This window comes from Tetrao urogallus (genome assembly GCF_951394365.1).
Source record: "Tetrao urogallus genome assembly, chromosome: 5".
Taxonomy (NCBI): domain Eukaryota; kingdom Metazoa; phylum Chordata; class Aves; order Galliformes; family Phasianidae; genus Tetrao; species Tetrao urogallus.
Genome location: NC_136818.1, coordinates 35,287,451 through 35,307,536, shown reverse-complemented (window position 1 = coordinate 35,307,536; position 20,086 = coordinate 35,287,451). Strand labels below are relative to the sequence as shown.

The window sequence follows — 20,086 nt, the reverse complement described above, 5'->3', positions numbered from 1 at the left end:
ATTCTTTGTTAGTAGAGGCAGAAGGGAATATTGTAGTGGATAGTTAGTAGTACAGTGTGTGTAGTAATACATCACAAGCTCTGGTGCAAGAAGTGAAATAGGGCCTCTTTCATAGCAAACTGATAGTGTTTGCCTCATCTTGGTGCCCTGGTGCCTATTTCATACATTATATGTACCCTACCCACAGATTTTGTAGCACAGGCACTGGTTGTGCATGCGTCCATCATATGTTTTCTTGGGTTGATTGGACCTCTCTCTGTTTCATCTTTTGATTTTGGAAAGGGTGGAAGAAGCTATGTCAGATGCACAGAATTAATACTTGAACTTCACTCTGCCATCATAATAATGGTAGACACTGTACAGCCTGTACAACCAGGTTTTGCTGCATGCCCACGGTTAGGAGATCAGCTGGAAGGCTTCCTGGGCTCTCAAACGCAAAAGGCTGTCACAGAATTGTGGGGTGTGAAGCTTGTCAGGTTAAATGTTGCACTGATCTTGTTTTGGCTCTATGGAAAAAAAAATATTAAATGTTTCAAAATGTAAACTGCCAGAATGAATGACTTTGGTCCTAGAGCGTGTTGTGAGCAGTCACCCTCTGGTGCTTTCCGTTGTCTCTGTGTCAGTTCTTCAGTGTAGTCAGCAAGAGCTGCATGAGACGGCAGTAAGATTTCTTCCAAACACTTGGAAAAAGGAACACGTGGCTCAGTTTTGGCAGGCACATTTTACATAAAAATAGTCACTTTGGGATTGCTGCTTCTAACTTCTTAACATATGCTTTGAGTGGTATCGGTAAGACTTAGAATCTTCAGGAGGCAGAGTATTTATTTTCTGTTAACATCATTGAATGCAGAGCCTGACTTCCTTTTGCTCATGTTACTGCTACTTTGAAGGCGCACATACGATTATAACTTGCTGTGGAAACATTAATTTGCTGTTGTGATGATTGTTACAGAACAGTTTCCAGAAAGATGGTATCTGTTTCAAGATTGGCAGGTGTTTCTTAATGCCATTTCCTTGAATGGAGGGATATATTTTTAAAGCAGTGAGGGAATTAATGAAATTCAAGACCCACTGTAGCTAATGCACTTCAGTGTAACTGGAATAAATGCCACCATACACTTTTAGTGGTTCAGCAATAAATACTTTTATATTTTTAAGTAATTAAAAGATAGTTTAGGAAGTCATACATAAAGACTCCCTTAGATTTAGAAAGAAAATTGAGAAATATCAGTGAATTTGTTGATATTTACACTGTTCAATGTCTTGTGCTATATTCAGCCTGAGGATTAAAACCAGTTTGGTCTGTTCCTTTCTTTTACGCTGATTTCACTCTCAAGTTCTGCTACAATTAACAGAGTTAACTTTGAGTTTAAATAATAGGCAGAACAGGTAAAATAATCTGTTTGCAATTGATCAAATAAATTTGTAAATAACATACTTCTCCTTGACTACACTCTCATCCCACATCCTCCTCCATCCACTTTTTGTTTGCAAAATCTTAATTTAAGCTATAGAACATCTAGAAAAAATTAAGGTCTGAGAGGTGCTGAACATTGCTTACAACTTGCTCAAGAGCACCAGTCTGCAGTCAAAACTGGCAGGGGGAGGTCAGTTATTCACAGGACTGCACTTTTGAAAATCCCAGGTTATTCTCTTCAACACAAATGATCAGAAATACCTGTACTTGCTTCTGTTGAGAAACCTATAGAAACTACTGCTGAATGCTGCATCTGATGGCCTTATAGGACAGCATGAGAAATAGATATAAATATGCTGGCCTATGTATTAGTTACGGAATGGAAAATATTTGCAATAATTTTGCTCCTGTACTGAATCAACTTTAAATGACTGCTTGGGTTGGGGAGGGGAGAGCCAAGCGAATCTGCTGGCAGGAAAACAATGGGATTGCACTGCATTTCTAGCAAAAGCAGACCTGTAATACCAAATTTAAGTCATAGCATATAAAGTTACTTCAAATTACTCCTCAGAAATGAACAAATGCAAAAATATTCATTCATGGTCTAAAAAGGATCGTCCAGCTTTCTTTGCACTGATTCAAAAGCCGGGGAAACAAATCCAAATAAATTGCCATTGCCCTAATTATAATAAGGCAGGGGAGTGGTAGCCATGTTCCCTAATCCCTTTCTTTCTCCCTCCTTTCTTTCTTCTCTTTGTCTCTCTCTGTATCTCTATCTCTCTCTCTCTCTGTCTCTGTCTCTCTGTCTCTCTGTCTCTCTGTCTCTCTGTCTCTCTGTCTCTCTGTCTCTCTCTCTCTCTCTCTCTCTCTCTCTCTCTCTCTCTCTCTCTCTCGCTCTGTCTCTGTCTTTCTCTCTCTCTTTCTTCATGCCACAGGGAAAGGTTTGAAACGGAACGTAACAGCCCACGCTTTGCCAAATTGCGCAACTGGCATCACGGCCTGTCGGCGCAAATCCTTAATGTTAAAAGTTAAAAGCCCACATTCAGTGGGCAAAGATGTGAGAGAGAATTACAGGAAAGAAATAACTGCTATCCTGAGTTAAAGCCTAAGAGCGTAACACACGTACAGGAAAGATGATCGCTAGGTTGTTTTTATTTTTTCTGAGTGCCCGTCTTTGGTAGTTTTCTGTTGTTAGCCTGGAATTCACTCACTGTCACCAAAAGCAAAAATAATCATACTGCCTTGTTCACGTTCTTTGGTATAAAGTAGATTAGCTTTTGTCCTTTACGATATCAAAAGCAACTTCAATATACAGATAGAAGGAAAAGATCATTGTGTTACTTTTTTGACTTTACTTACAGGAGAAAATGAAAGTTATTCACAGTGTTTCTTTAGGAGGAAGACTTAGGTTTTATTGAATTTTATTGCTGTAAAGATAATTAAATATTAGAACATAGGATGAAAAGGAAAGCTGACTGAGCCTGGCCAAGCGTTTGCTAAATGTACAACCTGCTTAGTTCACATAGTCAAATGATGCTGTTTGAAATAAGACTTAAGCGTTATCATTTTTTCTTCAGTATATAATGCTAGTAAAACTTATTTGATAAGACTACTTGCTATAATATTTGAAATCTAAATTTGTCATTAGATGAAAGATAGAATGTGGTTGTTCAGGACCTGCAAGGAATTGACTTTTTGCTAGAGGTGTTTAGGAGTAAGACGACATATATAGTACTGTTGGTGCACTGAAGTTTATAAAAGCAACTCCAAAGTTCAAAGGAACATGTTGCCCATTCTGTATTGCTCTTGCTTTGACCCACATTTTTTTTCTGTATATAGCATCATGCTTTATCTCAAATAAACGGATTTAAAACTAAAATAATGATGTGCCTGTTTTACACAGTACTTCATTCCTTTTTAAGACAATTCTTCAACTGCTTTAACTGATTGTTGAAAAAAGGTGCACTTTCTTTCCACAGTAGAAAATTTGGTCAAAAAGCTTTTCCCTATTAGCTGTAGTTCTTACTGACCCTTAAACTATCTGAACTAGAATCAACCTGATAAAATAATTGAAATAATCTTTCTTACTTGTGAAAGAGAACATGGCATAATTAATAAATGCTAGATGAGAAGACACTGATAATACCTTTACAGATTTCCTTTTTAATAATATACATTCTCTGACATGTTAATGTATAAAGGCCCTTGAGGCACTGCTGGTGAAATGGGATCTTTCTATTTGAACAGTACAGCAGTGCTTCAGTTTTAAACTGTGCTCATCAAACTGAGGTACATCTATCCAAAAGGCCCCCATGTGCTTCTGTTTTTTTGGTTAAAGTACACCCAGAGAAGTATCACTTCTAGTTTATGCTCTGATCATTAAATGATAATAAAAAAAGTATTTCAATTACATCTACATCTATGGTTTCCATAGAAATGGTTGATATGATCCCTTAGCAATCTGCATTAGCAGACCTTAGTGTTGATTAAAACTGAAGCTTCCGCTAATAAAGCAACAAAAGGTTAATTCTGTTGCAGATTTGCTTATAGCCTAAATAACATTTTTTTTTTTTTAATTGTTCTTTAAATGGCAGGCTAGCTTATTTTATTTGGTAGCAGTAATTCTGACCAAAGAAATTAACATGTGAATTTGAAATTCAATGAAAACATTGAAACAATTTTTGAAGCTTTTGAACATCTGCAATTTATATTGGTGAGAACAAAACATGGTGAAACTCTCATTTTGTAGGCAGGAAAAGCTACTATTCTTGAAGGATTTTGCATAAATTGACCAAATATGAGGGTTTAAAGAATTAAAAAAAAAAAAAAAAAAAAAAAAAAAAAAAAAAAAAAAAGTTTGACTTGTATTTTAGAGTACAAGGACAGCAGTCCATTTTAAAATGTACTTCACTTTTTAAAATATAAGTACTGTAGCAATTCAGTAAACATTCCATTTAATGTATAGTGTTCATTCATATTTTCCTTATGGGAATGCAAACAAATTCCAATCCTATCTCAATAGTACGTGTGGACAATCAGCATAAACTGATACCAGCACAAAAGAAGAGTAACATTTTCACTTCTCCTGCGTGTTGCTAATATCAGACATCAATTCAGAATGGGTAAATCTTATTTATGTGTAGATGATTTTAGGAGAACTTAAACTGTAATTATGCAATTTACTTTTTTTTAAACAGATAATGAATGTACCTAAATAGAAAGTCTTCATTCTATTATTCAACCAAATTAAATGGTTTTCTGAATAAATACATGATAGTAGTTTCACTTAAGTAGGAATTGGGTATCCTTAAATGTTTTATGAACATAATATGTGGATACTATTTCTTTCAAATAGTTCTAGTGCATGTACTATAATGAAAATGTCTGTACTATATCTGAATATTTATATTTAATGTCATTTTCAAAGATACTTTTAAATAATCAGAAAAGCACAGTTTGGTTAGTAGTGAAATTAATGCAAATATAGTTAAGGGACATCTTCCCCTTATTTCTGCTTCTGTGGATTTAACAATAGTGCACATAAGCCATGTAATCATAATGAGAGAGTTATAAACCATTTCCCTGGAGGACAGAAAATTAACTGTCAGTACTCTATGAGCTTGTAGAATTTCAGTCCTTCATGTAACCATAGGAAAAAGTAATAGAAAAAACTCTTCAATAGTTGGTAATTTTTTGAACTTTTAAAATGAGAAAAATCCTGTAGAATTTGCTGTCTTTAACCCCTAATGCAAGATTGTTTACTACAACATCTTTCTACTGATCCAATCCCTTAAAAAAAAAAAAATCTAATTTTTTAATTTAGTTTCTTGTTTATACTTAACCTGGCAACCCCTTAACTCTTACACCTCAAAAATCTGCTTTTATGTTGTCCTGGTGATCTCCAAGCCCCGGAAATTCACGCTGCAAATATTTCCTCGTGTAAATGTTAACAGGCTGTGTTTTTCCTTCCTGAGGAGGAGGCAGGTTTTTTTCTGTAAGATGGAGAAGCTGGGCTGCATTTGTCATTCTGTTATCTCTCATTGCTGGAGACTATGACAGGCTTAGACCTGATGAGAATTCATGAATAGTTATGAGAGTCTGCTAGCTTTGTTTTGGCTGGAGGTCAAGTTTTCCTGTTTTTAATATGTCCAGGCTTATCTCATTCTAAGTTGCCTCTGATCAGTCAACCTCATCTTCCACTCTTTCTTGACCATTTGCAGAAGTCTGCTGTTTTCCGTAGGAAAACTAGTCTCAGTTAATGACAGTAAAGCTTAAACTGGGTTCCTGACTGAAGACTCAGTGAGTCAAGTAGTTCTTTAAAATGGCTTTGATGATAGGCAGGTATATCTGCTCTACGTTGAATATATTTTGAATCATGACTCTTACACCAAGTGGAGGACACTGAGATGGTGATGAGTGTCTTCTACGTAATCTCCATGCCAAAAAGGATAGTAAAACGCAGGATGCAGATAGAGATATTAGTCCCCTGTCCTTCCCAGTGCTTCCAATAAAGCCTTAGTGTTATAAGCATTTAACGAAGATACAGCAAAGCTGATGCCACTAGGAAATCAAAACCAGAAGGCCTTCCAGGTAAATCTGCTTGTCTGGTTATGACTCAGGGAAATGCTCATTTTCTGCTGTGGTATAAGACCGTTTGTTATACACTAACCTTTTTCCTGAATATTGCTGCTTTGTCTCCTACACAAATGGTCTCTTCCTCACCTCTTAGAGTGCTTAGTTTGCAGCAGGACTACTGACTGCATGCAGGGCATGCTGATGGATGTGGCAAGAGTGTGTCTTTAGGAAAGCAGGCATGAGAAATTGACCTCACTTCCTTTTGTGCATGGAAATCAAGAGAAGAAAAGTTCTGTGGCTCCTTCTCTTGCCTCCTTCTTTTCACACCTGCCTGCATGGATAGGAGAGGGAATTTTTTGTTACGTAATAAACGTAAAGGTCACTTTCTCTTCATTGCTGTTTATTTGTCATTATGCACAACGATGTGGAATGTAAGGGACAGGAATTCTAGGGAGTGCTTTATCACTTTTGAAAAGCGTATCTCATGTATCACAGAATTGTCTAAAACCTTCTTAGTAAAAAGGAATAAACAGGAAGGGGCGACCAATCTTTCACTTGTACTTTCAGGCTCCTGCAGGGAATAAGCTGACTGATTCCATGGCTTCTTTAGAAAATACTGGGGCACTTGCGCAAATTCTAATTTGCAAATGTAAAAAGCTAGAATCTTGGTATGGTACATAATAGTAGTAGTTCTTGTGGTAGGTCTTGGTAAAACCAATTAATAGCTTTCATTAATCAGCCTTTTATTAGAGACCTTCTCCAATGTACATGAAAATGAATTGACTTAAGTTTGCTTTCAAGAACAGTGGCCTTATTCTCATTTCCAAAGCTATCTATCTGATACCACCAAGACAAGATGTAAGGTACTTTGATCCTCTTCCTTCATATGCCAAAATTTACAGAGGTTAGCATGGCTTCTTTCTGTACACTAAGCAGATTACCAAAAATCCTCCCAGAGTATAGCTTACTTTTCTATAACAGCACACAAAATAAAGCAGAGTTTGGTAGCTAGCTTTTTCACTTCAGCAACATTACTACAGTAAATAATATTAAGTAAATCTATTTATTCTTATCCCTGCTTACCTTTTAATGTCTGAAGAGCAACAAAGCAAAACATTGCAATAGCAAATAAACTCGATTGTTTCTACGGATTTGTGAGTGAATCCAGAAGGGTAAATTGATCGAATATGTCTTCCTTCCCCAAAACACTCCTTGAAGTTCAATGGGAAAAGTGAATTTAGATATCATAGATGGCTTTTTTTGAAGCCAGTCCTCTGTAGAACAAATTGATCAAAGGTGGGAGCCGTAAGGTCTATTGTATCCAGTTGAATGCACTCACTTATAACTGAGGGAGTGAGATGTAATTTCATATGAAATTAATAAATTCAATGGAATAGTAATAAAGTAAGTAACACATAAGAATAATAGAGACTGTCGATGCTCATGATTCACTTTTGTGTTCACTTTTTGGCTGTAGTGAGCTGTGTTTTAATATCTCTTACTTATCATCTCAGTCTTTTGCATGTTCATGGCCAGCACTTGCTTCTTCACTGGCAGAAACACACACTGCTTTCCTTCCTTCTGTGGAACTGTATGCATCCCTTAAGTATATATATGCCCACACACATCCTGCCACTGATGCTGATGGCTAACCAAAATACCAGTGCATGGCACAGCTTTCTCTTACTGTACTGTTTTCTTCCACTGCCTTCAGTCTAACAAGGAAAAAGCAGTTCTTGCATGTAACAGCTTTCTAAGAGGCATGTGTAACCTGGAAGCACCCAGCTGTGGTCTGTGGATCATCTGAGTGATTCACAGAGCCTTGTGTAAGATGAGTTGGAGAACTGGCTGATGGCTTAGCACTGGCTTCCTTTTTCTTTGTTTCTAAATTGCATTAATGTTAACAGAATTGTATTAGGTACTAATAATTTCCTAATAGTTCATTTCCATGTAATCAATTGTTGACCCAGAATGTTGTATAATTACCAATGAGAGGAAGGGAAATAAAGAAAACTCTTAAGGGAATCTGTGAAATAAAATGTAACCCATGTTCTGAAAAAATACTGACAACTGTTTTATCTCATACTTGGTTATTTGTCTTAAGAATCTAAGCAAAAAGGCATAGTAGTGTATCTGAGTGCACAAATAAAAAATTGGCTTGAAAAACTTCCAGCTGACAGTAAGGAGGTCTATGAGTTCTCTCAGCTTCTCTGAAGCAATGTGAAGTTTCAATAATGAAAACATGCTTCAGTGAAAGGGGAATCATTTCCCAGCTTAGGTATCCTTTGGTATCTGAACTTGTGCACTGTCCTTGTCTACAGTGGTCCTAAATACAATCTGAAAGGTTCCTATGTCGGGTTCCTGCTGGCAGATATTTGTGCTTTACTAGTAGAGTTCTTAAACAGTAGAGGGAAATGTTCAGATAGATCTGATTGCAGAATTAAGGCCAAGATAGGGAAAGTTATCTGCAGTTTTTTGTTTGTTTGTTTTGAGCTGGAATACATCCAAGCTCAAGATGTTCCATATACTCAGGATTTTACAGTCTTTGTTCTTACTAAAATGGTACATTTACCAATAAGATAAATTGGAGAGCATACTTGCATGTCAAATGTCTCTATATAAATCTATATAAATCTCAATACAAACAGCACAGTTGCTGCTTTATTTCAATTTCAATTGAAATAATTTTCAATAATTATTTGAATGCTTAATGTGATAGCATATTACTAGATGCCACTAAAATCCATAGGAGGGATTTGCTTTGATTTAGTGAGCTGCTTTGACTGAGTTCTGTAGTACCTGTTGAGAATAAGTACCTGTATGTTTTTTTTTTTTAATGAATATCTGACAGTGCTTTTCCTATTCTATGGCACTGTGTGTGCAAACCAAAGCACCTTCTGGGAGAAATGGATTTTCCTGTTTTGAAAAGCAGGCATATTAGCAGGTTAAACTGCAATTGTTTTGGCGTGGGCTGCTCACATTCTTAACTAAGGTGGCTGAAAAAGAGAGACTAGCTATTCTTTTATCCCAAGCTAAAGTTTGAACTAAACCAGCATGATAGTTATCTTCTATCCTTTCCAGTTAACTGCCTATGATTTTTTTGTGTGTGTCCTGTGGTGTCTCTGTGAAGGTAATAGTTTGTTGCAGTTACAAAAACACAGCATTGGGGATTAAAAAAAAAAAGATAAGCCATCTCAATGGTTTTATATCCACGTGTTAATGGAAAAATTCTCAGCTCCAAACACAAAGGTAAAAATTGCCTTACCGAATCAGAACTGGATCAGCAGTTAACGTGGCTCAGTAAAGAGTGTCCAACAGCATCAGGATTTCTTGCTGTCAAGAAAAAAATGTTTGGAAGGCAATTATTAAATAGCTTTCATTTAATTTTATTCCCAGGCACCCTAAAAGAAATGTCTGAAAAAATATTTTGTGACTTCAACTTCTCGAAAGGAAATTTTATTTCTAAGAGAATGTGTTTATGTAAATGTAAGCACGTAGTAGGATAAAATCTATTAGTCTAGTTAGGAAAGGTCCTGCAAATTCACAATAAAATGCTAGAAAAAGAATTTTTTAATTTAAGAGAAAGAGACCCTAATAATCTGTAATTCTTAATAAATACTTCCTCTTTTAAAAAGAGGCCAATATATGTTTCAGGTGTCTGCTTTGATAGAAAGCTACTGGGTGATCTACACAAGAAAATACCAATAGTCTGCATACTAACATTTATAACAAATCACTCCATAATCTCTTGCTAAAGAGAATGAGTTGATGTTTACAGTGCTCAGTTAGGGATTCAAATGCTGATTCATTTCAATTCTCTGCCCTGCCATGGACCTTCTATTTGGTCATTAGTAATTCTATTAAGAGTTAGTTCCTTGTGTGTAAAATGCAGAAAAAAAAATTCTGCAGGAGAATGCTGAGAATATATGTGTTATATTCTCAGTACTGCTTCAGTATTGAAACACAGAAAGGAGTTGAAGGACCTTGTGGTCTCTTAGGATGCCAATGTTTCCTCATAACATCAGATCTTCATTATAGATTGATTCTCTGTCTAAAACATTTTGATGGCACAGAGAGGAGCTGTTCAAGAGCAAGTCTAGATTCTTTAAGGAAAGGCACAAGTTTAGCATCTCAATACTTGTTATATATAAATGATTGGGAATTTTTCCCATTTTATATTTGGAAATCAAATGACTAAGTTTCTTCTGCTTAGCACATAATTTCTCATTCAATGGAAGCTCTTTTAGGGTGTTTGATCTTTTAGGGTCCAGTAGAACACACAAGTTTGGCTTGCAAATGAATTTTACATTTTGTTTCTCAAACTCTTGCTAGTGTGAGAGAGAATATGACTCTATCTTAATCATTCAATTAACTCAGTCTTTATGACCATATCACATAGCACATTTTTAATGAGAAGGTAACATTTAATATTTTCTGCTGTATAACAAACTATATAATTGGGACAGACAGTATGTTCCATACTTAAGTCTTGTTTGAGAGATATGTCCAGTGTTCAACAAAACCTTGTGGGAATTGCAGTGTTTTGTCAAATAGTCATTGACTGAGGTCCCTCTATCAAAAGCTATTTTGCTGGGACAAAAGGGAGTGCAGAGAAATCATTAATACTAAATCTCACCCAGTTAGCTCAAAACTAATATCCACTAATGTTGGATACAAACTGCCCATAATATTCTGAGCTGATTTTGTACGTGTTGAGAGAGTATGAACTTTACCAAGCTTGTCCCAGTGATGTAGTTGATTCAAAAGTAAATTTAATTCTGTATTGAGTTTGCAAAAAACATTTTGACTGTAACATCGGCAAGGTATTCAATTTTTGATCTTCAAAATGCAAGTATCACCAGTAAGACATAGCTGATCTTGAGCCTTTCTCACTATTAACCAAGCAGGAATTATTCCTGTTGACTAAGAAGAGAAATAGTTCCTGAAAGCAACACTGAGAAAGTACTGTGTGCCTTTGAGCTCATCTTTCCCTTTACTCTGCCTTTTTCTTTGCTTTACTCTGTGGAAGTATGTTTACTACACTTATCTATCTCCGTAACCTTCTCAACTCCCCTTGCCACGTTACTCAGCATTGTTATACTTGTAAACTCAGGGAGAAAGCTTTTGTAAAATCCTTATCTCAAGCTCAAGTGATGTTCTGCATTTCTCAGCGTAGCCATAGCTAGCAAAGCAGAAACAGATTAATAGATCAGATTAACAGTTTTACCAGAGGCCTAATACTGCTTCTGCTCAACCCCCAGCTGCCTGCCTTTTGGCTTTATAATTTTTCATGAGTATTTCGTAACACTGACATTAGACAATGCTTTATTTTATCTTCAGGCTGCAACTGTAATTATTTATTATCAGACTTGCATGATGATGACTCTCAGTATACTAACGCTTTCCCACCCTAGCCACTCTCTACCAATTTCTAATCCGTCCTCCCCCACTTTGTTTCAGCCTGGTTTTACTATACAGGATGTTCCAGTGAAATCTCAGCTTTGTTACCATAACGCAGTGTTTGGTTTCTCATTGCTTTAGAGTGGTGAGCAATTCATCTTACTGGGGTATTTACTTTCAAGTCAGGTTCTTCCATTCAGACAGTAACAACATTCTTAGTCAGACAGACACATCTGAGTCTCGTTTCAAATCTACTGTTGTGTTTGAAAGTCTGGCTTCAATTCATTTATTTTGAGGGTTACATTTTAGTTGGGAATTTTAAAAATTGGGAGGTTAGAGAATATCTGTGCTGAAGTCTTTGCTGATAGACAAGTATTTATAAATTTATTTGGGTTAAACCACGAGAAGGGTGCACGTGTGCGTATGCATGTGTACACACAGAAACACAGAAATATACAAAATACTTCTAATGAAAAATATTGAGTAGTTTTCAAAATATAATGTAAGACAACGATCAGAGCACACCAAATCAAGATAAATTAATATCTGTGTTTCTTACTTGGAAGGACTTTTCAGCAAGGAGATTCTCTTGGGTGAATGGGGGCATTTGCTGTGTATTTTGTAATTTTATATCTCAGTTGTGGGAAATATTCTAATTTGGCACATTTTAACTTTAAACACGCTGAGATTCCAGCCGATTTTCTTGTCAGAGGCTGATTATATTGACAGTATAATCTTTAATAATAGATTATCCAGAGTTGGAAAGAGCCCACAAGGACCATCAAATCCAACTCCTGGCTCCATAGAGGACCACCCAAAATTCAAGCCATATGTCTGAGAGTGTTGTCCTAAAAAGTAATAATCATCACCATATTGCTAAATCTTGAGACTTATCTCAGATATTTAACTCACCTAGATCTCAAACATAGGAGTCTAAAGATTAAGTGTTATAGTCTTTACAATTCTTCCACAAATATAGAGTTGCTTGCACTTAAATCAATCAGTTATTTCTGTGAGTGTGTTGATAGGATTTACAGACTATCACTGAAAATTGAGGCTGAATTGTTCCTTACTTCTCTGAAGAGATGAAACTTCTTGCTTAAATAAAATTTATAACTCAGAAAACTAGTAATTATTTGGGTAGGACAGAATTTTTAAGTGATGCCAGGCATATGCAATCCATATGTTTTTTGTTAACCAGTTATTTTTTAATAATTTTTAAAGTATTGGATCTTCAAGGACTGCCCCAATCTGATTATTTTTACCACTGAGATTTGGCATAAGACTATATTTCATTGGAATTCCACTGTTCCTTTAAAAAGGAAGTAACTAAGTAAAAATTATTTCTGAAATTGCATACATACAGACCGTGCCAGATTTGCATGAGAAATTAGACTTGCAAAACTGGTAATTTTGCTTTGTTTTTCTTTAATATTGAATGAGAGACAATGCTCATGGGGAAACCTGAAAATTTGGTGAGTTTCATTTAAGAGCTGAAGATGTTTCTTGTAGCTGTGTTTATGAGCAACCACTCTACGATGCTTTTGGCAACCAAACATTTTTCCTAAACCTATGTTCCTTTGCCCTGTGTGTTTTTTGGTTGTATTTTGATTGTCTTCTTTTTCTTTTTTTTTTTCTTTTCCTTTTTTTTGCCACAAATAACAATTGCATTTCCTTTATTCATATGGTATTCCCTCCTTTCGCAGAGACAAAGAAAATGCTGCAGCAGCATCACAAAACAGGTAATTGTTGCTCTGTGTTTTCTCCTTTATCCCTATTCAGTTGGCCTCCTTCCCCCTTTTACTTTTACCTCAAAAACATGCAAAATTTGAGAAGGCAATAAATGTTGCCTTCTCAATAAATAGGTTTCAACTAAGCAGATTTGCTAGGCGTTTCTTTCTGATGTAGAATTCAGAAAGGTCTGTGAGATGGTAGCAGACATAGTAGTGAAGGGGATTTAATTGCTTGGAACTTTTGTATAAACATTTCTGTATCTGATTCTTGTGTATGTTGTGTGATCCTTGATGGGATATGAGGTTTTGTAATTTCTTTCATTTCAAAAGTGATTTTTTCCCAAAGAATCTCAGCACACTTTGTAGTTATGTGTAGAAATGTATCTATGAAGGTACAAACAAGAGCTGAAGCACAGGTACTTCTTAAATGAATCTAATCTTTTGTTTAATGGAGCAAAGAAATGTCGCTTGTTAGTTCATGCCTTGAAACAAATTTTACCTCATTTCTTTCCAATTTTATTCACCCCTCCATGAATAAATACTTTTTATATTTGTTCTGAAGACTTCTCACAGTTCAACAAAAGTTGCATAGAATTGAAATCCAAGTGCAAGCATCATCCTGACTAATGATATAAGCAATGGTAACTGGCACTTGGACACGCAGGGAAAATAAGAATTATGTCAAAAAGGAAAAAAAATTAAAAAAAAAAATTTAAACCTTGATTCCTGCATAGCAAGTGTATATAAGGTAAATAAAAAATTCAATAACACGTCTAGCATTTGAGTAGCTGTTTGATTTGTGTAAAACCATCTACAGAACTATGCAGCTGCTCCACTGAAATCTTTTTTTTGGATTTTACTAGGAACTATATCTGATTTATGACTGCTGTTAGTGTCACACTGCATTGCCTTAATCTTGCATGGTTTGTCAAACCATTGCTTTTATCCACCTCCATCTGTTATTGTTGCAGCTTTGCCATGTGTCTTATTATGATATTCCTAGCAATATGGTTTCCAGATTTAACACAAGGTACTCGTAAAATTCTTGCATCCTTTCCCTGGCTTATGCAGTAATGAGCCATCAAAATTTGTTGTGATTTCAAATGCAATACCATGATGATCTCCTACAGTGAGAATTTAGGAATACTTGAAGAACATGCTGGATATTTACAAATATAAATCTTCTTACAGGAAAAAGAAGAGACAGAAAAATGAAGCTTTAATTACTAAACCAGACTTGACTTTTCAGCTACCTTGTTACACTCCTGCCCCTGTTCCTGCCAAAGGCTTTGCCCACTGCACAGAAACAATAACTGCTGTTTTAAGGGGATAGATGTTCGTATTCTAGAATGCTGCTTTATTTGATGTGGATATGAAATGGTAATACCTCTGAAAACCATAAAACTTAAACAATTATTTTTATTTTAAAAACACCAGCATCTTCTGTAACTGGAATTCTCTCTCATCCTCAAAAACCTATTACCTCAGGAATCTGTGACCTGATAACAAATATCTCCTTTACAACTTGCTTGTAATCTTTGTTACCCAGGGCTACAGCTACTACATATGTGCCAAAGTGTGTGACCTCCAGTATTTTGCAGCCTCCTCAGTCATGCACCGTGGGTGCCAACACTGGCAGTGCTAAGCCAATGGCCTCCAAGGGCTCTGTGAGGCCTGGAGTGAGTACAAGTCAGAGGGAAGCCAGTTGTGTCACTACTGGCCATAAAGTCTCTCTTTCTTCATCCAGTAATCGAAGGTACACAGTGATGTGTAACTGCGCAACTGACCTGGTTTGGAGCTTTGGAATGGTTTGGTAATAACAATCTCTAACTCTTCCAGACTGAAATGGTTATGGCCTAAAAGGCAGCTGTCTAAGTTCTACAAATTACAGCAACTTCTAATTCCTGTGGGTTTTACTTGTAAGGATTTCATCTATAACATAGAGACAAGTCATTAAGCACCTTCTGCAGAAAAGCAGCGGCTGATGTTATGCACTGTATTTCTCAAACATTGTCAGATTCAAATGCAAAACTCTTCCAAGCTATGTCTTTCTCTAAATACCTCCTCCGGCACCTTTTTTTTCTATGAATGCAGCAGTAAAATAGAGAATTTTTTCTATACCTTTTGATTTGTCCCTTATATTTTCAATTTTATACAAGAGCTCTGTTGGATGACTTGAAACAGACAGGGCTTCATGTTATATAAAGGAAACTAAAAGCAGCTTTACTAATCTACTCAATTGTTCTCTGGACAGAAAGTGACAAGTTAGGACTCTACTGGGATTACGGTATTTTAAATCTTAGAGTGCATTTGTTGCCACATTTTCTCAGTATGGTTGTTAACCATAATTATCCTTTTAACCTCTACTGATTTGTATTACTTTCGTAAGTGAAAATCAGTTGAGAATATGTACTGACTTTCATCTACCTAACTGACATCATGGATTTTATGTTTATTGGTTACAACAAAAATGGAAATGTTTGAGAACATCCATTTCCTGTGATTCTCCTCTAAATACACAGTACTGTGAAGATTAAAAGTATATGTAATACCTTTAAAGAAAAAATTAACCTGTAACCTGGTTTGTAAAAACCATTCACGCTTACCTGCTCACAAAATTCTTCTACAGTGGAATTTAAAAAATAAAAATAATTAAAAAAAAAAATTGGAATTCTGAAAAGAAGGCAGTCTTGGGGGGAAAGAGAATTATTTTATTTGAATGTCTAAGTAAAATTATTTAAAATTTATATTGCATCAATTAATAACAGTTCAAGTTAATGTGAACTGTTTCTGTAAAACTGAGTATAGAGAATTGTTGTCAACTGTCCATCTTGTGTATAATAAGATCATTGTGATATTTTTTTAAGGCTTTTCCCTATTTCATTTACATCTATTCTACTTCCTTTTTCTGTTAAACTCTTAATGTATTCTGCCCTGCAGGAATGTGATCGAGCCTCTAACACTTTAATCACTCTGAAAAGCTATTACAGCATGTAAGATAAAAAAATTTTGTTTCTTTTAAATTTTATATCAGTATGTTTGCATTTAATTCATACGTGTTTGTCCAGTTCAAATTCGTCTTCTCCACACAGGTCCATATCGACATATATTCTCTTTTCTTTCTCTTTGTCTCTCTTTCTCTCTCTTGTTTTTTAAACGTATATCACAGATTGTCTTTTGGTGTACATTTTGAAGATCCTTTCCACACTTAACTAACCTCACTATTTTCTTCTACTCAAGGTATGCGGTCTCAGAGATTCTTTTGCAATCTGTAACCATTTTCCTTTCAGTGGTAATGGAAAGACAGAATAGGCAAAATCATATATTGTTGTTAGAACATGCATTACATTCCATTATAAAATAGATATGTGGTATTGTATAGTTTCTATCTTTTCATGTTTGCTAAGTCAAAGTAAGTATTAAGTTTTGGTCAATGTCATGTGATGCTAAAACCCCAGTACTTGCTGTTGCTGAGGGGGAAGGAGGGAAATCCTGTGAATATTCCTCTGCATTTAAACTCAGTAATAGACTAGCCCATGATCCATAGCTGGGATGTACAATATGCAACTACACTGCTCTGCAGTGCTGTATTACAGAAATGGAAGAATTTACAACAAAATGCAAATACATCAAGGTAGAAAAGTTCATCTTGAACTTAAATGCAGATTGTGATGAACAAACTTTTGCAAAACTGTTGCAAGACTTTTCACGTAATGGCCTGCAAGCCAGAATTGCCAACAAGATGAGTATTTTCAAAAGCTCCTTTCTATTTATCCTATTTATCTAATTGCAGGTGAAATTTGTAAGGAAGAAAACATTCTGTTTTTGTTGTGGTTTGCATTCAACTTGGGTGTAACAAGCATGCTTCAATTTCAGCTAATCAGATTGTAAAATATTGAGTTAAAATAAGAGATACCATCATTTAGACTACCAAACCCAGAGGAGAAGGTACAAGAGGAGGGGACAGTCTCTCAAAGAGCAAGAGGTGTCAGGAATTCTGGACATTCATTCTAGCTGCCGAGGAGCGCACCATCTTAAATCAGAGCTCCTTTCTGAAAGGAGCATAAGAAAACATTAGGCAGAATGGCTGAAAGGCAGAAAATACACGATGAAAAAACTACAGAAAAAAAGGTTGAGAGAAAGAATGTTTAGGGGCTGAAACCTAGCTGAAAAGCAGTCTTGGAACTGCGAGCTGCCTTTTGTTATTTGATTTTTAGCATGCTCAGAAAAGAATATTCTGGGCATTGTTTCTACGTTGTATGACAGAATCACTTACATGCCGTCACCTTCATAGGTGTCATGTAAGAACCTAACTCATAAATCAGATGAGAAGGAGTAAAAATGCAGCCATTGTTTTTAATGATGTTCACCAATGTTTGTGGATAAGACCATTAGGTTAATAGTGTAGTCTGGTTTGTTGTTTCTGGTTTTGTTTTTTTTTTTCTTTCTTTTTTCTTTTTGAACACACTGAGATAACTGCTAGAGAAAATAACCTATAACCCACAAATATGGCATCAAGAAAAATGACCCTAATGTCTGGCTATTAGATGGCCATATTATATCCGAAAATTGTGCCCCAAAATAGTATGATAATTTGAAAACTCAAATTGCAATTGGTTATAATTTTTGGCATCTTATTTGTCCTGGTAGATAAAAGTTAGTTAAACCCACAGTAGAATTGGTCTAAAGACAAAATTATGCTTCCGTCCTTCCCTTTTTTCTCCCAGCTTTATGCAGAACCACTCAAAAATCAGACCCTATGTATGAGTGCATTTTGCAGTTGGTTGTTGACCTCCAGCAGCTCTGTGCCACGACTGCTGCCCTGGGGGGCTGTTCCAGTGCCTGACCACTCTCTCAGTAAAGAACCTTTTCCTGATATCTAACCTTATTCTCCCCTGTAAATAGTTGAAGACGACAAACTGAGCCTCCCAAAAGACTGTTTCAGTTTTTAACAGTGGATACTCTGACTGTGCTGCCATGCAAGGTTGTCTGATAGATCAACTTCACCCAATTTGTCTACATGTAACGTATGAGTTATACTTTCTAAAGCTGAGTGAAGGTTCAAGGACAAAATATGTTAATGAGCACTGTGTGCTTAGATAGCAGGTAATGAAGGAAATGTTAGTAAAATGGCCACAGGACAGAAGAATAATTTTTTTTCTTTTAAATTTAGCTGTTTTTCAATTACAGATAAAATGAATGTTTATATTTATCAATGCCATGAGAGGACTCAGTGTGAGATAGTAGCATTTTATGCTGTATTTTCCCCTTATATGTTGTGTACTGTTCTTATGTGTAAAGTGTTCTTATTGGTTGATGGGCTGGCCAGCAGAACATGAGCTGAATTTAGGGCAGAGATGAGCTAGGAGTCAATGGACACTTTATAAACATCTTTCCAGTACCCATATCGTGCAAAATGATTAAACTTAGCACAAAACTGTGCTGATCATAGCTTTAGGCTTTCAGAACTTGCAGGAAACCTGCTGCTACAGAACTATAATAATGTTCCTCAAACTGCATTTCTACATCTAATTAAGAGGTTTACTCCTTAGTGTAAACTTCTGCTCCAGGAATGAATGCTGAGTGAAATTTATCGTAATTCGAAGAGCTTGTGGCAAGGTCAATACGACATCTAAGAACTCCACGCCACGTTTCCTATTGCAGGTTTCAGTGGGAGCAGGACTTAAGTGCTGTATGAGACCTGGGGTAAACTTCAGTCATGCAGGGCTACACTACAGTCCTAACTGCTTGTGCAGAAAAGTCTAACAAATGCTTTTTTTTTCCTTTGCATTACTGTGCTTTTCTCTCAGTAACTCAGCACGCTACTATGTTTGTAGCTTCAGGTGCAAACATAGTAGGCTTTCTGCTGTCCTTTTAGAAATGCAGCTTTTTAAGATGCTTTTTGTTTTATTTAATTTAACTCTAATTAGTAGCCCTGTTGAGCATGCTCCGGTGTCTACCAGCCCTGCCTCTGCCCCTGCACCACATGCTTCAGCACATCAGCCTGCTACCGCTGCTCAAAATACAGCCAGTATGATGACACCACCAGCAACCACTCCCACCTCAGTAGTGCAAGAGTCTTTCTCATCCTCCTTCCAAAGGTAATGCTTCGTTGCTTTGTCCTTTTGCAGATATACCCCTGTATAGCTCTGGAAATGCTGCATACACATTCTAAACTTAAGAATGTTGTATGTACAAGCTGTAGCCTATTTTGTATGCTTTTGTATAATTTTGTGGGTTTTTTTCTTATTTCAAAGAATGTTCATGATTGTAAAGAATTTGCAAAATAAAACTGTCCTACAAATGACAAAAAGGATGTTAAGTCTGGAATATAATTTATATTTCAAAAAAGCAACTCTACGGTCAAAACTGGAAATGTTTTTCTACCACTTCAAGTGAAACTAAAACTCATCACAGTACTTAGGAGTGGTTGAATGTGGCTTCTCTTAATAATATTTCTGTAGTGAGGCGTGAAATGGAATTTTTTTTTTTTAAAGTAGGTCACTCGTAATTGAGCCTACTGAGTTGTAGCAGATTTCAGCAAAACCACACATCTGATGATTGAGTGCTCTGTAAAGTTTTAAGTCATCTCTAACAGATTTATCTAGCTTTTTCCTCTAATGCAGCTAAGCTATAGAGCTAATGTGAGTTTCAAGGAGATGCAAATTCGTAACACTGGTAGTGTGCAGTAGAAGTTCCAGTCGTGTATCAGAAATGATCAAACTCAGCCTGTGCAGAAATAGGACTCACATTGCTGTCACATTATAGTGATTGTTGGGAAAATAGGAGTGAATTTTGTTTAGTGCACCTGGAATCATAGAATCTGCTTCTCTGTTGTTCTTTTTTTTTATGTTTTTTGCTACGTAATTATTCCTAAAAGATATGTATTCTAGAGTGCTTTAAAAATCCAGGGAAAAGCACATTTCCAATAATATAAACTACTTAAAATAATTGAGATCTA

General features: G+C 36.0%; 1 protein-coding gene across 2 annotated transcripts in view; it reads left to right on the top strand.

Annotated features, from left to right (window-relative positions):
- Nucleotides 1-20,086, top strand: part of LDB3 (LIM domain binding 3) — a gene marked incomplete at both ends in the record, with an annotated part of 111,829 nt that overhangs the window by 70,387 nt on the left and 21,356 nt on the right. The window contains 2 exons of one of the 2 annotated variants that reach the window (XM_079536258.1): nt 13,099-13,134; nt 19,056-19,226. In XM_079536258.1, coding sequence (XP_079392384.1) covers nt 13,099-13,134; nt 19,056-19,226 — 207 coding nt within the window. Of the gene's footprint in view, nt 1-2,352; nt 2,450-13,098; nt 13,135-19,055; nt 19,227-20,086 lie in introns of those variants that run through there. The other variant, XM_079536259.1, reaches the window with a different exon arrangement.